A 17,016-nucleotide genomic window follows, 5' to 3' on the forward strand; every position below is an offset into this window, starting at 1 on the left:
AGCACATGCAGAACTGGGGAAAGCTCTGGTGGCTTAAACAGAGCTGTGGCCGAGTTTGGGAGCCCTAACCATGCCTTTTCTGATTTCAACATGGGGAAAAAAGCTTTCCTATTTCAAAATACGAGGATGTGCCTTTAAAAATGTTAGAGTTTTAGATTTGTTAGATCTATAGCCTGCTCAGCTTCTAAATGACCAGTTTTGGTGGAAGGTAAGAGGCTGGTAAAGATTTAGACCCAAATCATGTAAGGTATCTGAGTGACCAGACAACACTATAGACAGTGGTTCTGTGAATAAGGAGCAGAATCCGAGATACTGAGGTAGGTAACAGCTGCTTAATAAAAGCTGACTTCTTGCTGATATATTTCTAAACCACTGCTATTAGCTCATTCAAACTAGAGCACTGATAGATTCAATCTTTCATTGCTAGAAGAGATTTACAGCACGACACAGGCGAGCACTCATTCAGCTCTGGTGGGTACGAATTGTACGGTTGCTCTTCTGCATTGCCAAAAAAATTTATTTTCCCAATTAGAAATCATCGTGTCATTATCCTGACTGCGTATGGTCAGCGAAGTTTCCACAGCAGTTTTTTTTCTTCTACAAGAGTGGCGATGTTTAACCCAGGTGTTGTGAGCAGATTGCAGGTTGGGTAATTAATATAGCTTATGTAAATTACCCTACAGATGGTAATACAGACTCCAGCCCTATCTCGATTGCTTCTGTGCAAAACTTCCTGTACTGTTGCTAACTGCTTGCCTTGTGGGGGTTCCCACCTTCGAGGCAACAACCCCTGTTCTGAAGTCAACCCGATGATGGCCAGCTATCAGCCAGTGAAACCTTGTGTCCTGCAGGGTGAAGGATCCCAAGCCCGTGCATCTCAGCCCCTACCAGCTCCACAGCGAGCCCTGGTAGCTGGGACCGGGCGCAGAGGGGTCCCGTGGCGTGGGAAGGGAGCCTCCTGCCGAGGCTGCAGCTCGAGAAATCTGCTCGTACCCCTCGGCTGCCCGGCTGGCTGCTGCTTTCCAGCTCTCGCAAGCCTCACTGCAGGCAAACAGCCACAAAGCTGGATTTTCTGCTGCATAACTCAGTGCAAACTGAAAAGTCTTCTCTGCAAACTTCTCTCTGTTTGGGGCCTCCAGGGTTTTAGAGAAGAAACCACGCTGAACCTTTAGGGGGAAAATAGAAAATAAAATAAGAAAAATCTGAGGCTGCATAATTCAGATCAGGCACATGAGGGGATGGTTTAACTCCATCTTAGTTTGATCCTTGGCTTTTTATTTGTACAAGTGGTATTTTTCATGGATCTTTATGGATTAAACAGAACTAACAGAAAAAGGGGAAAGACAGCATTAACCGCAGCAAAACATGCCTTGATTTTAAAATTCAGATATTTTTTTCCCTCAAATAGTTGAATGGGGTATAAAACTTGCTCTTGCTCTTCTCACAGGTTTCTTTTAATGTCTCTTAAATGCAAGTAATCTAAATTGGTCTCCCAAAGAATATTGGATTGTGTAATTAGCCATATGCTTCTTGCATTGTTAGAAATGGAAGTGGAGTGTTTATCTCTGACATTGTTAAAGGAGGAGCTGCAGACCTAGACGGAAGATTAATTCAAGGAGATCAGATTTTGTCTGTTAATGGAGAGGATATGAGAAATGCCTCACAAGAGACTGTTGCCACTATACTTAAGGTGAGTACATAATACATTGAAGATACGGAATTGCAGTTACTGACACTGCGAGGTAATTATCCTGAAGTGCTATTTACTCATACACAGGACAGCTCAGACTGATTACAAAGACAGGAATTTCATCTGAAATTACTGCGAGGGATTCATTTAAAATCACTTCATGTGTATTTAGAAGTGGAATGGCATGAAATGAGAAAACAAAGACATGTATAATATTTAGACATTTATTTGAAAGTGCAACTGTATATTTCATAAGCTAGAAAAAATATTTTGAAACCTGAGAGGCATACAAATGAGAGCTGCCCTGAAGTAAAATGCCTTTGGCTTTGCTGTACTAACCTGCAACTATAAAATTGGGACTTCAATCCGTTTCTGCACAGCTTTTCATCTTGCAGGGGTGGTTGTTTACTTTGAAGCTGTGCGGTCTGGGAGAATTTGCCTTTTTTCATTAGAAAGCATGTGGCTGCTGTCTGGGCTGGAGAGGGGGGAGAGGACCCAGGATGCCCCGGCCACAAATTCCCGTTGTCAGCTCCTTCGTCAGGCTCCCGGGGCTGACAGCCTGGACCAAGGGTGAAATGAAGGGTGGGAGCGCTGCTGCGGACCCACTTGTATACAAAACTGCATCTGGAGACGAGGGCTTTTTCCCTGCCGTCACCACCAGCGTTCCTGTGTAGGATTTCTTTCTTTCTGGAAAGGAAAAGCTAATTTCCTTGTTTTTTCCATTCAGGATTGGTACTTAGCCAAAAGCACTTTACCTGTTTAAGAACTGGAAATTGGTGATAGGAGGGTATAAATGAAGTTGAGTCCGTATGTGTTCAATTCACCCTTTTCTGTGGCATTTTCCTCTGAAGTCTGGTTCATGAGTATTGTTTGTGACACACTTCCGTGGAAGAGTCGGGGGCTTTTTATTTGTTTTAATTGTGTAATTGGCCATCTGCAGCGTGAGACCTAAGAACCGTTTCCAGTAGAAACATTCATACTGACTTCAGCAACCAGGATAAACCCCAGTCCGGGGACAGGTACTTCTTATTCAGTCCAAATGAAAGTGTTAATATTTGTAGTATTCAGTGCACTGTGGTTTTCTTCCTGGGGTTGTGGTGCTGAATATAAACACAGTTCTCTCCAGGAGAGCATGAAATATTATATGTCTACTTAAATGCTGTACACTGTGGTTCTTTTTCCCCAAGTGTGCCCAAGGCCTAGTGCATCTCGAGCTCGGGAGGTTGCGAGCTGGGTCGTGGCTGTCAGCACGGAAAACATCCCAAAACAGTCAGGTTAGTGACAAATTCAGACGTATGAAATGAAGCTGTGATGGGGAAGGAATGGGAACAGCGCACGGGGTTGCACACGAGGCTCAGTTCTTCCATCAACATTTACTGCTGGGGATGTGGAACAAAATACTTTATCACAATAATTTGCTTTGCTCAACTGCAGAAAAAGCATCGTGCTGAAATGCTGAATAAGTGGAAGAATTGGTGAATGATTTTTCTGTTTGTTGAAGTGTCTTCCCAAAACGCATCAGAAATATGTAATATCTTTCTCAAATGAGGATGCCCAGAAGTTTTTTAGACCTGAAAAAAAATGCTGAATGCATTTGCTGCAGCTGTTTTGTCAATCAAAATGAGTTAATGAAACTGAACTGTGTCTTCGCCTATCTTGTGGCAGAACCACATGAGAGCTGCTTTGCTCTCAAAGAAAACACAGAGCAATTTCCTGCTTCACTTGCTTTTTACCTGAAGCGAGGACAACAATTCATTTTTCAATCAGTGCAGGGCTTTCCCCCTCTTCTCGCTCCCCCCATTCCACTCAGACATTGATACTATTAGTATTAAAGTCTAAGTACAGCAAGGAGAAGCAAGGCTTAGATGACTTAGAAAACTGGTTTTTAATGGATTTTTCCCTCTGAAGACTGATTGTTTTGCCATGATATTGAAGTTGCAAATGTCCCAGAGAGAGACAAGCTGTGGTTCACAGCAGTGCAACTGCTGTGGAGTGTTTTGCCCCCTCTCTGCGCCGGGGCAGCTGCTGGGGACATGGGGGACGTTGCCAGCACGCCTCCCTCTCCTCGGCACGCAGGGAGCAGGCAGCAGAGGCTGAACACCAGTGGGATCCAGCCCAGCCTCCACAAATGCTAAGAGAAGGGCTTGGTTTTGGAAATAGCGAGGAGCAATAGGAGGCTTAGGGATGCCATTTAAAGGAGGAGTGTTTCAGGAAAAAAAAAAAGCAAAAACCGATCAGGTCGGTAGGAGTAGACGCTTGTCCTTGATTTCGTGCATGAACAATCCAAAAGGGTGCCAAAAATCATAGTCATGTGGCATGATTTCTTAACTTCATAAAGGCCAGCAGTGACCCAGTCTGCCGTCTGTTTGGGTGAAGTGTCAGGAAGAGCTAAGGAGCCCGTAGCCGTGTGGGAACAGCTGTGCCAAGCCCGGCTTTAAAAATAATGCCTGAATATTGTTGGAGAAACATCTGCATTCAGGCAAGGAAAAATGAAGCAACAGAGGAAAATGATACTGATTGCATTAAGTAAAGACAGCAGTCGTGATTGTTACTTTTGGGGTTGTTTTATCAACAGCTAGCATAAGCAAGAGCTCTGTAATCAAGAAGTGATAGTTAGAAATGATTACATACTGCAATGTAAACCCATAGCTGAAGCAAAATGCCGTAATGTTTTTCTAGGTAGAAAATCAAATCAAATGCTAATGATGTCATCCCCTTTCTTTCTGGCATTTTGTGGCTTTTTCAGGAACCTGTTAATTTCTGTATTTCTTTTTAATGCAAGAAGTCTTAGTTGCTGCTCTTAATGCAGAGTCATTGGAGAGCCTTCATCTCTGCTCCGAAGTGACTTGGTGATTTTGAAAATGGCATAAATGTTTCTCAGCAAAACAGTTCCAAGAGTTATAAAAATCTTGGCAGATAATACGGCAAACCAGCCTGAATGATTTGCACAACTGTGAGCGATGTGTTAGAAGCTGCTGGCCAAGAGCATCCAGAACTTTTGTCCTCGCTTGGCTCTTTTTTTTTTTTGGTCTGCTGCATACCTTTAACGGCAGAAACATAAGCCTCGTGGTGCAGGACAGTGATTTCTTTCACGCACATTGCAAATTGTGTTAACTGACCCATGAACTGGCAACTAGACGTGGAAATTGTGCTCTGCCTGTTGTTCGTCACTGACAGCTGCACACTGGTCAGTTAGGATGAATGCTGCCAGAGCTTTTGATTCGCCGCCTAATGCATTTAGAGGAAGAAAGCTCTGCTGCGCGCCCAGAAGTGTGGAGCAGATCTTTGTTTTGTATAAGCCAGCTTAGCTGAAAAGGTCTGGCCGCAGTGAAACCTGTTGTTCAGACACATTTCCTAAACTGATAACGACGTTTCCTCCGAGGGGGAGCAGAGTCTGAAGATAAGGCCAGATACGGAGATAGGGAAAAGCAGCACTGGAAGGGAGCGGTGCAGAGTCGATAGCGTGCACGAGCAGCTGCCTGCCAGCTTGTCCCTCCTGTTGGCAGTAAGACACGGGCATCCTGTGCTGCATGCACCTCCGTTGTTATTCTGGAAGCAGGGGGGGTTCCTGGTTAAATGGTCATGGGGAAGATGCCCGCCAGATTTACCAGCAACCATTATTTCCCCTTGTCCCCACGTCTGGAGAGAAACTGGGAGTAAGCGATGGAGGAGGTTAATTCTTCTTTCTGACCTCTAGAGCAGATCACAGAATCCTAGAATGGTTGAGGTTGGAAGGGACCTCTGGAGGTCGTCTGCCCCCAAAACCCCCAAGAGCTATTCTGTAGTACCATCGAGCAACTCTACGCATGTGCCCACAGTGCAGAGACAGATTGTGGTAGGCTCCATCAGTGGCAGTGAAGCTGGGGGTTTCCACTCGTGTGGATGACGTGGCATTTCCAGGCTGATTTCCCAGGGCACAGCTGCGCCCGCATGTCGCAGGAGCTGCTTTGGAAGTTAACGTTTGGGTTTGACTCTCAGGTTCTGATTTATGTTTATTTTCAGGCGAGCCAGCAGAGTGCCCACAGCCACTTCCACCCCGCACTCGCCCCGGTCCTCTCTACCTTGCAGAATTTTGTCAGCACAAAAAGGTCTTCAGCAGATGTGTCTCAGAGAAACTCAGGTATTTTCCGGGCAGCTGTCAGAATCGCTGCATGTTGCTTGCACTGTTGCTCTCTTTGTACAAAAGCAAAATTGAATACTCGAGTCTGCTTTTCCTACACAGCCTCCCAGAAGACGTACCACTGATGTTTTAAGACCCTTAACACTTTCCAGCAGATGACATTGCTTTCATGTCTAGTCACAGAGTAATAGCTCCTCTATTTTACGTGCAGAATTCTTGCACCCTGCTATTCCCCAGCGCCCTTGTCGGAGGCTTAGCACAGGCAAGGTTCTTGTAGAATAGTTTTTTTTTCAGGGAATAAAGCTGCCACCACTTCATTTATATCTTTGTTGCTCTTGAGCGTATAAAAGGGTGTTTTGTAAGGAGAAAGTCACAATGCCCAGATTGCAATTTGCAGATTTAGCAAGTGCTGAATCTACAACCTGCGGGAACTTGTAGAGGGCCTACGTGTTCATGTGCTCTGACCTGAGTCAGAAATTTGTAACCTTAGCTTGTGGCTGACCATGGGCAGAAGCCATTTCTGGCTTTTGGCACGCGCTGGAGGAGGCATGTGTGGCTTTTTGGGCAGCCTTCCTTGCACCATATTGATGAAGGGCCCTGCAGCTCTAACAGCGCATGTCTGCGTGTCCCGGTTCAGCGGCCCCAAGGCTGGGCTTCCCGTAGTGTCGGACCTCACAGCACCTCAGCAGTCCCGCTTTGGGCACTCATAACAGATGGCTGCACAAGCACACGTGTGGCAGTAAGAAATATTGATACATGCTAACAAGAATCTTCTAAAAGATTCTTAAATTAAGGATTATTACAGCAGAGCCCAGGACCTGACTGCACCATCAGCTTTTTAAGCTATTTAGTCCCAGTCAAATGATTCATTTGCAGTGTCCCTTTTGTCTTCTATTTTTTTGGAATGTTTTGAGTACTTCTAAATGTCCTGTGGCTAGATACATGCCAGCCAGACTTCCTGGCTGTCTATTATTTACAAATACGGCACAAATTAGAACAGGAAATCAATGGAACCTCAACAGTCTCAGACCAGCCGTGTGCCCTACCCTTTGTGGTGGGGACACTGATTTATGAACATTAAGGCAATCTTTAATTGAGTGAAACGCACAATAGGGCTCTTCTTCAGGCCAGCAGAGTGCTGCTATTCAAGAGATCGTGGTGAGCAGAGGCTGTGCTACAATGGGCGTCACAGTGGCGTCCGTCAGGCAGAGTGATTGCATCCGTATTCATCTCTTGGCGAAACAGCAATCCTGTCCTCCTCACGTGAGCAGCGCTGCCTGATTTGGCACAGGAAGGGCTGTGCTTCTGCTTGGTGATAACTCTGACTAGGCAGCAAGGGACCATTGTCACCTGACAGCGTTATCTCTTAATTATATTATCTCTTAATTACAGAAGCTAATTGTTTGTTTCTTTATTAGCAGGAGCAGATACGGGCCCAAGGACTGTGGAGATAACAAGGGTCAGTGAGTTATTTTCTATCAATTCCAAAAGCTGACGCCTTTCACCGAAGTTGTTAATTTTTGTAGTGTTCCTCAGAAGGAAAATTGCAGTGTTCGTTTGCAATAGGTTGTCAAATGCATGTCTGTAATGGGACCCGTACGTGTATGTCAAACTTACCTATTTGTCAGACTTACTTTGCATGAATTAGATGGCTCTGTCATTGCTGTACCCTAAACACTGACCTCTGCAAGGATCCCCAGTTGAAAATGTTTGTGGTTTTTTGTTGTTTTTTCACTTTCTTTTAGGGACCAAATGATGCGCTTGGTATCAGTATAGCAGGAGGGAAGGGGAGTCCTTTGGGAGACATTCCCATCTTCATTGCTATGATTCAAGCCAGTGGTGTGGCTGCACGTACCCAAAGACTCAGAGTGAGTAGAGGGGTCTTCTCAATACCTTCTGGTTCATCTGCTGTGTCTCTCTCAGAGAAGGAGCTTCAGGTGCTTCTGTACATGCCCTCACTTTGATAATGTCTCGCAGGCTACTCTGTCTCTGTTTAAAAACACACAAAAAAGCTCTGCCCCTCTCTTCCCTTTTTGATGATATTGCATCTGGGGATAATCGTGGTGATTGCCTACATGGCAAAGACGCGTTAAGAGAACATAAATGCATCTGCAGTAGTCTTTGAATGTGTTTGAACAAAAGTAAGCAAGCTGGAAGATCTACAGCATATGTTCATCCAGACCCAGGGAGGACAGCAACAAGCTCTCTGGAAGTGGCAGACGTTCTGGAAACTTCAGATGGGGCGTTGTTTTAGAGCTCAGACAAGACAAACGACATCAGAAGTTAGCTGTTGGATCTCAAAGCCCTGATAAAGGAATGCAAAAATCAGATGCTTACGTCAGACCCACAAGATATGTGGATATTTCTAGGAATGACCACGGTGATCATTTACCAACTTCGGAGAGCATTTCAGGGAATCATTAGTATTGAAGAGAACCTAATATGCAGTTACATAGGAAAACTTTGGCCCTTGAGGTTCAGCAGCAAACAGTGCTATATTCATGCTGTGTCTCCAGTAGAAATACACAATAGTGTTAAGTGCCAGGGTGAAAATCAGGTTTTTTTTGTATAAAGAGAAGTGCCTGCTTTCCTGTAGTGCTTTCATCATGTGCCTACGTAATCTATAAGAAAAGAACTCAGCACAAATGGCCGCAAATAAATCCTTTTTGGATGGGAGAACAGCAGTCAATCTCACCCTCTCTGTTTGCAAATGGAAACAATAAAATACAACCCACCTTTGTTTCTCTGATCACATTGTTATTTTTTTAAAAAATCGTATTGTACTTGCTCTGAAGAATGGTAAATGATCACTAGCAATGTAGAATCCTCACAAAAGCGATCCTGCAAAAGAGAAGCATGACTGTGCAGTGCCAAGTTCATGAGGAATTTTAAGCATTCTTAATTTTAATTTTCCTTAATGCTAGTAATTTTCCATTACTGTTGTACTTTTAGGTTGGAGATCGGATTGTCAGTATTAATGGGCAACCTTTGGATGGGCTGTCTCACGCAGATGCTGTTAATCTACTAAAGAATGCTTATGGGAGCATTATCCTGCAGGTATGGTGATAAATTGAACATGCAGCTGCATGAGGGTAGATAAATGGCATTCAGGAAAAAAAAAAAAAACTAAGCATCACTGGCACAAGGCATCACAGAATTGCAGGGTGCTTGCTGATGGGAATTACACGGAATGAAAGCAAGAAATAATTTTCATTCAAAAATTATTTATTGCCACTCGTACAGGCTGTGAGCATGATTATATAAAAGCGTAACAAAGAGAACAAAATAACTTGTTGCTACACATGATAAATCAACAAGCTTCCGAGGTTTTTTTCATCTGAAGTTAGCAGGAACAAGAAATTGTGCGTGTGTATGTGTGCGTGCATGCCACTAGACTGTGACCAAACTGTCCACAGTGTTAATTTCCTTGCTCCTGAAAGGGGGAGAAGGAAGAACGTTCGCAGCACTTAGTAGGAATCATCATCAAGACTGTGCTGTCTAGAATTAATTATTCCACAGGTAATGAATAATAACACTCAAGAGAGAAGACGGGGTTTATCACTGCCACATTTATATGAAGGAAGACACGTTCTACCACTTTGGTTCTAATTGCTGCTTGCTGGTGTATTCATCTTTAGTTTACTTTTATGTTTACATGAAGAAATGGGAAAAATACTTGCCAGAGAGGATTCAAAATAGTATTCATTTGCAGAATTATTGTAACAATTGGAAAAAAAAGCTTAAAACATACCACTAAAATCTAATTTTATCATCACCATATTGGACTCGAACACATCTTGAGAGATTTTTGCAGGCTTCTTGCTTTCGTTACAACTTAAATGTTACTATAAAAAAAGGCAAAAATGCGAGAAAGGGGGGGGGGGGGGCGCCAAAAAGAAAAGAAATGATAATAAACTTAGTTTTAGACTCGTTTATTCTTTGTTTTGTCTGTCCGTGAACTGCTGACCCCCTAAGTGATGAGCCCGTTCCAGAGCAGATGGTGTATTTGTGTAGTTCCATTGAAGTCAGAGGAACTACACAGATACACAGCAGCTGAGGATTTTCTGTTAAATTATAGTTATCATATTGTTACTAGCGTTGAGTAATTTCACTTTTCATGTCAACAGTATTCCCTGAATAGAAAATGAAAGCTTGCTGCAGAACCCCAAATTGCTAATCTTGAAAGCTGTAATACAGCAGAGCCCACCTCATCATGCATTTAAAAATATTCCTGATGAGGCGCGCTGTCAGTTGCTCGCTCACATAAACAAAGAGGTTGTTCTAGAAACGTCTTTGGGTTTTGTCACTTGACAGTTTTTCTTCCACACTTCCGCTGTCTCGCTCCAAATGCGTTGGATGCTTTTACAGATGATACGGGGTTTTCTGATCGAAGGGAGGCTATTTTCCCCTGCTCAAAATCGGCTCTGGCAGGCCGCGTTGCGATAGCAGCAGGGAGGTAGCGGAGCAGCCCTGCCGTCAGCGCGGCGGTACGGTCAGGTTACAGGCTAACTGCAGGTACTTCTCAATCGCCGGGCTGCTTTTTTATGAAAACAATCTAAATGAAATAATCCTATCGATGCGATAATCATGACTGATGTGTCATTAAGTAATTCTGTTTATTATCGGGTTAGACCACTTCATGGCAAACTGCTCTGAGAGGTCAGATAATTGCGTTCAGCGGTGTGGAAAGGCTTATTATCAGTACGTCCTGGGAAGGATGGTAAAGGAGTTTGCAAATGCTGTTTGCAAATGGGAGATTAGGGTCTCGGGGGAACAATCATCCCTTCCGGCTGTTTTGATGCTTTGGTTTAATTTAATTTCTTTTCTGCAGGTGTAGTAATGAGATAAGGAGAAGCTTTTTTACAAGGTTGTTGAACTCTGATACGTTCTTACTGCCAGCTGAAGATTTTTGAATATAGATTTATTTTACTCTATTTTATTTAACACCAAAATATGACAAATACTGGCTGGCACTCTTTCCCCTTCTGCAGTGGGAAGGAAAACTTAACGGTGCCTTTGCTCTCGGAGCCAGGTGCAGCTGCCTCCTCTGTGGACCCTTTCATTAAGGGCATCTGGGATCCTGAGTCCTGGGATGGGAAATCTGCACTAGAACTAAGCTTTTTTCCTAGAAAATGCTACCACCTTCTTGGTTCCAAATGATTAGAGAGAGGGAAATACTGTCGTGGCTGAATTGTGAGCATTCATTTAAAATGGGGGATTTATATCATGGATTTATTTTTAATTTCAGGAAGGTAAGTTTCCTTAAGCCATGTTCCCAGTGAGGAGTGGAAAAAGTCCCTGTTAATTTCGATCAAATAAGGCCACAAAGAGCTAGAGAAAGTACTGAAAATGAACTTACTGGGTACTTGTCACCGTCTCTGAACCAAACCCCTGTACAATAAGCATCAAGCAGAGATGAGCATCTCGTCAGAGGGAGATGGAGTTAGGGGATCACCACTGTGTGTAGCTGTTAGAAGTGTGTGTCCTTCCAGCTGTGAATTCTTAAAATCAAAACTCTTCTAAGTGGCTTTCTCAAATGTTTTCCAGAAAAACAACAGAAAACTGGGATACAGTGAAAGTCAACCAAAATCTAGAGTGGGCCCTGGCACTTTGTCTTTAATGACCCCCATCGGGCCTGCATCCTGTGAGCTATTTAATCCCCGGGAGACCAACTCTGGGACCAGCAGACCCCAAACCCTGGAGTTTAAGGCATCTCTAACTGGCTTTGTACCTACCCTATGAAACATCAGTATGGTTTTAAAAAGCCTGAGCGAGCTTGCTGCCTCATATCCCATCAAGTGTTGTTAGCTCTATTAATTAGTGTGTCGTGGTAATTCCTGGTGATTTCAGAATGGTACAGGGCCGTAACTGGGCACTTCTCAGAATGGTGTTTGTTGCGTTTAGCAGAAATGCTGGAGAAACTGCAGAGAAGTTGGAACCAAGGAGTCATTTCTCTCCCCCCTCTCCCAACAAATCAATCTGAGGTGTTTCAGGACCTTTGCCCAGTAGGCCCTTGGATCTCTGTGTTTGCACCTTTCCATTGAAGCACCTTACCAATCCTCAGCACCTCCTGTTGGCTCTGAGACACACCTCCTTTGACAGACGAGCCTCCTTCTCTCCGTTATCCAGAACGCCCATTTCCCTCTGCTGGGCACCCGAGTGCTGGTCCTGTAAAGGCAACAGAAAGCTCCAGAGGAAAGTTTGCGTTTAACCCCAGAAAGGTGGCTGTCAGTGATTTTTAACACCGTTATTTGAAAGCGTTGAATTAGTAGGAAATTTAACAAATAGGACTTGTATTTGAAATTTGATTGAAAGACATAAACATCCGTTTTTCCTAGTAGCTGTTTTCTATGTAATCAGCTGAGATGCCTCTGGTACTGAGCGCACGCAGCACTTCATTGCCTCCTTTCTGCTTAGGTTGTGGCGGATACCAACATCAGTGCTATCGCGACCCAGCTGGAGAGCATGTCTGCCGGGTGTAACCTCAACTCTTCTTCTGAGCATGCTTCTGAAGATCCTGAGTAAGTCTGTAACAGTCTGCGTAAGTGAGATGCATTTCTGTGCCCCACGCAAGGGAAAAGCCTAGGGTGGTGAAGGAGGTCACTTCCCATTGCCTTTCTCTCTGATTTCCCATCACCTTGAAAATGGTAACTGTGACATTCTCCGAGCTGATTACACACCTGCCTAATCACCTGGAGACGGAAGTTGTCTAAGTAAGGACACAAAATGTGTTTCCAAACGCTTGCCTTATCTTTTCCTTTCTAATGGTTATGCTGACATGGTAGCTCTGCATTTGTCTGCTGGCCTCCATGCCTGAGAGGAGTTCTGATTATAGCAGTTCAAAATCATTTGTCATTGGCAATGCAAGAGGAATTTAAAAAAATGGTATTGGAGACAAATCTTTCTGAGCATGTCCAAGAACTTTCTTCGTCTTTTTTTAGCTGTACAGTTCTTAAAAAGTCTCACTGAATGTTTTCTACCAGTAGCACTTCTGTATGGTGATAGAAGTTAGAGACCAAGCCCTCCCCTGGCCACGCATCATTACCCAGCACGTGCTTTTTAGGGCGGCTCGTAGCATTCCAGTTACCATTTTGAAATTCATTGGATTTTCATTTTGGTTTATTAGCTTCCTTACGTTCTTCATTTCCATTCTTTGATTCATTATATTTACTTTAAGAAGCTGAGATGCAAGTTGCTGCCCTACCTCGGGGGGGGGGTTGAGTATAAAACCTGAGCTATTTGTGCTGCATTCACTAGCCTTGCAGTGTGAGGAACTGTTTATATTGCTGCTCGCAAAGGAGAATTGCTTACTTCACAAAAAGATCTGTATTCTCGGTTTATATCAAAATAGGAAGGACATTTAAATTTGAAAACAGGAAGCACAATTAGGTAGGTGCTTGCATTCAGTCTGTCCTAGAGAAATGGCTAGGTACGAGTCTTCATGAGATGCGCTTTTAATTAGGCAGATGCCAAACAGCATTAGTCCAGAATAGTTTTTTCTAAGAATGTAGAGATTATTTTTTCCGATTTGAGGTAAATACATAGATAGAGTGGTCTGGACTCCTCCAAACACCTTGCGATGCAGACAGTAAAAGCCCTTGAAAGGCAGTCCAGGGTCTAAGCAAGGCGCTGAGTGAGGGGCTCTCTGGAGTCAGCCCCTGGGGTTAGGAGGTGCAGGGATGGGGTGGGATAAAAATTCTTAGAAAGCGCCCCAAGAGCTTGCAGTAGAGCTGAGACTACAAACACGGGCGTTCCTGGCTGCAGCCTGTCTGTTACCCTCATCCCAGTGAAATCATAACTTCAAATGACGCTGTAAGGCACGAAAGCGAGCTCTCCTTTATGTATGCACAGCAACTGCAGATTAGAGAAGCAGCACTCCCGCATCAGAGAGAAGTGCTCTTGTTGAGCTCTTTAAAAGTAAGTATTTTCCAAGGGAGGAGCCGAAGCCTGCGGAACAGCTTGGGAGCTCAGGGCTGTGCAGGAGCGTGTCGGAGCCCAGGGCCGAGAGTCCTGCTCGGTGACTGTATGAAAAACTTGTTGGTAGATAAATATCTCTGTAAGTGTTCCTTCTGCGGAAAGTCCCCAGAGACAGATGTTGTTATTCTAAGTGATATTTATTGTGTTTTCAGAGCACCTCAGCCTAAGATTATTACTTTGGAGAAAGGCTCTGATGGACTGGGATTTAGTATTGTAGGGGGGTATGGAAGTCCCCATGGAGACCTGCCCATTTATGTCAAGACTATATTTGCCAAGGTATCTCTTTTTGTTTTGTTTTCTCCCTTTTTCTTTATTATCTTTAAAAATAAACCTAAGATTTGGCTTGGATAATATATATGGAGTTGAAAGCAAAATGTACTGCCCAGGTACATTGACGTGAGCGGCCCCAGAACGCACAGCTGGCTTCTCAGTTTATATTTCACGTTGCTGATGGCTGAAACGAGATACTTTATCTCAGCAAAATCGGTCTGTGTACTTTGGAAACTTGGTTTTATACAGTAAAATATTTATAGAGCAGTTTCCTATCTGCAAATCTCGGTGCCTTCCAAGCAGCGTGGAGGCATCGTTTTTCCCGCTGTCCACAGGGGGAGGCAGTTGCAGAGATGTCGTGTCCTTGTGGCTGAGCTTCAGCTGCAAAGCCCTGTGCTCAGACGGTCAGCTCAGTGAGAAGAGCCACCGAAAGAAAACGCCGTACCACGTGGCTCGATGATGAATTGGCTTCCACATCAGTCCTGGCTTTAGTTATTGTCCCCTGCTTCCAGCTTTGCTCTCAAACCCTCTGTGAGCGTTCCCCTCTCTGTGCTGGCTGTTTGCTGCCTGAGCTGCCCACGGCGCGGCTGCCGCAGCTGGTCCCTGGCCCTGAACGTCAGGGGAGGACTGCCAGGTATGGCAGTGGCTCCGGCCACCAAGGAACCGGCACTTTCCAGCCTTGTCTGGAGGCAAATTGCCCTAAAATGGCCGCAGGTGTGGAGGGAGAGATGCCCCCTTCCTCCCCCCATCCTGTCTCTGCATGTGCCAGCAACATCCTCATGGAGCCACGACTGACGCAATCCTGGAAACGGGGAGGAGAGAGCAGTGGGAATTAGGGATAGTTTCCATGAAGTGACTTGAAGCCACTCACACGGCATTTTCTCCTGTGCCCACCTGCTGTCAGTTGTGCCAGCGTTTCTGGCAGGGTAGGTGATATTAAAAAACAAAATAAAATTAAACCTTCAACCTTGCGTTGAAGTTCCGACCACTGATACCCAGTCTTTTCACAACTTGCACGTATTGTCATGAGAAGATACCGTGCCTTTATATGGATGCTCAGATTTACAGGCTGAGGTGAGCACAGCTGAGAAACCCCCACATCACAGCTGGGATCCACCGCAGCCACGGGTGGGGCCTCAGGACAGAGCCAGACACCGCGAGCCAGCCTCTGGGCAGGGCAGTGGCCCAGGATTTGGGCAAAAGAGCCGTGTTCAGGAGCTCAGAAGGAGAACAGCCACTTCTAAAGCTCTGTGCGAGCTTCCCAGGACCTTCAGTCGAGCCCAGCTCTGTCTGGGGCTTGGGGCAGTGCCCAGGCTGTTGTCTCACACGAGCTCAGCATCTCCCTTCCCATATTTTAATCCATTTCTCAGCGCTAGGTGCGGAGTACATTGACATACTGCTTTAACAAGTGTCCGCAGAATCATAAAAGACAGGACCAATCTTTGCACTGCCTTGTTTCCAGGGGATGAGCTGATTCCCCTTTTCCCGGGGGTTTAATTCCCCCACGTGCTGCCCCAGACCAGCAGGGGCTGGGTAAGCAGTGTCAGCGGAGGGCAGCGTCCAAAGCATTCCACGAGATCTGGGCACCGCACAACAACTCTCTCCTTTTCTGTGTCCCCCACCCAGCTACGGTGGGACTTCCAGTGCCGCATCCCTCCTCATTTCATCCATCAGCATTAGGAGAGGCGGGAGGGCTCCGTGCTACCAGCCGCTAACGTTTCCTTTTGCCATTTGCAGGGAGCAGCTGCGGACGATGGCAGACTGAAGCGTGGCGATCAGATTGTCGCGGTTAATGGGGAAGCTTTGGAAGGTGTTACTCATGAGCAAGCTGTAGCTATTCTGAAGCGCCAGAAAGGAACTGTGACATTAACGGTGTTATCATGAATGTCATTGCACTTGCAGAGATAAATACAATTATTTTAGAACATCACTAGAGCTGTAATAATCCCGTTCAGCCCGGAGCCGGATGTAAAGCAAACTCTGGCGAAAATTAATCAGTCTTCACCCCATTGCCAGAAAGGGTAGTGTGCATCTTGAGCTTCATTTAGCCTTCCCCATCGATCAGCCTTTCTCCCCTCCCTCCCCTTCTTCTGGTGGCTTTTAAGTTTCCCCTGGACGAGTCTAATTAAGAAACTTCAAAGAATAACATCAGTTTTACGTTCTGCATCGGTTTATCCCCACCGGTCTGAACCCAGAGACAACTGCTGAACCTGGGCTCTGTTCGCACACAAAAGAGAATTGAGATCATCAGCTGATCTCATCTGATGAGCAGAAATAAACGCTGAGTGACTTGTCATCTCACTCATGATTTACTTATGCTAATTGTCCTTTCAAGTATGCCAGAAAACATTAGCAATGTAATTAAATTACCACTGTTCCAAATGATGAAATATCAAATTCTCCTCTGGGAAATTATTTGTGCTCGGCACAGTAAGTCTGATAGTCAAATGTGAACTTCTCATGTTTATCTCTTTGGGTAGGTCTGCGGAAGTTAGTCAGAGGTAATTACTGTGATGTGTCAATTTGCAGCCTTTAGCATGAAAAATAAACGAGGGGAGAGGCGATTTCTTTTTTTAGGCTTTTAAAACATTTGAGCCTTTTCAGATATTTAAGCAGCATGAACAACAACGCATCTCGTTCTAATTATATTTTTAAGGAAGAAATGTGCTGATATACGCCAGGCATGTTGCATACAAAGACAGTTGTTGTCGTGCCAAGTTGCAGCATAATTGTTCATCCCGAAACTTTAATGAAGACAAAAGTTTGCCTCGGCAACGTGATCCAATAATTCTAGTAATGACGGCGAGCCGTCCCTCTGCACATTGTCTTTAAGGCTAGATGAAGCTAAGCCAAACCAGCGAACCACTTCCAGGAGGCTCCTCGGGAACAGCTAGCGCAGGAAGAGGCTGTCATGGATCACAGAGGATGGCCCTCTCCTGGGGGTGCCGCAGCTCAGGTT

The 17,016-nt window shown here is 44.9% G+C and overlaps 1 protein-coding gene across 6 annotated transcripts in view; it reads left to right on the forward strand.

Moving 5' to 3' along the window:
* PATJ (PATJ crumbs cell polarity complex component) overlaps positions 1 to 16,750 on the forward strand; it is a 143,617-nt gene extending 126,867 nt beyond the window's left edge. For 3 of the 6 annotated variants that reach the window (XM_035333857.1, XM_035333856.1, XM_035333858.1), the window contains exons 37-45: positions 1,543 to 1,690; positions 2,878 to 2,964; positions 5,693 to 5,810; positions 7,229 to 7,269; positions 7,556 to 7,678; positions 8,763 to 8,867; positions 12,228 to 12,331; positions 13,940 to 14,063; positions 15,795 to 16,750. In XM_035333857.1, the coding sequence (XP_035189748.1) occupies positions 1,543 to 1,690; positions 2,878 to 2,964; positions 5,693 to 5,810; positions 7,229 to 7,269; positions 7,556 to 7,678; positions 8,763 to 8,867; positions 12,228 to 12,331; positions 13,940 to 14,063; positions 15,795 to 15,941 (997 nt within the window). In that variant the 3' untranslated portion in view covers positions 15,942 to 16,750. The remainder of the gene's footprint in view (positions 1 to 1,542; positions 1,691 to 2,877; positions 2,965 to 5,692; positions 5,811 to 7,228; positions 7,270 to 7,555; positions 7,679 to 8,762; positions 8,868 to 12,227; positions 12,332 to 13,939; positions 14,064 to 15,794) is intronic. The other 3 variants (XM_035333861.1, XM_035333859.1, XM_035333860.1) reach the window with 2 other exon arrangements.
* The last annotated feature ends 266 nt before the right edge of the window (positions 16,751 to 17,016 follow it).

The sequence above is a fragment of the Oxyura jamaicensis genome, chromosome 8, assembly GCF_011077185.1.
Source record: "Oxyura jamaicensis isolate SHBP4307 breed ruddy duck chromosome 8, BPBGC_Ojam_1.0, whole genome shotgun sequence".
NCBI classification, from domain to species: domain Eukaryota; kingdom Metazoa; phylum Chordata; class Aves; order Anseriformes; family Anatidae; genus Oxyura; species Oxyura jamaicensis.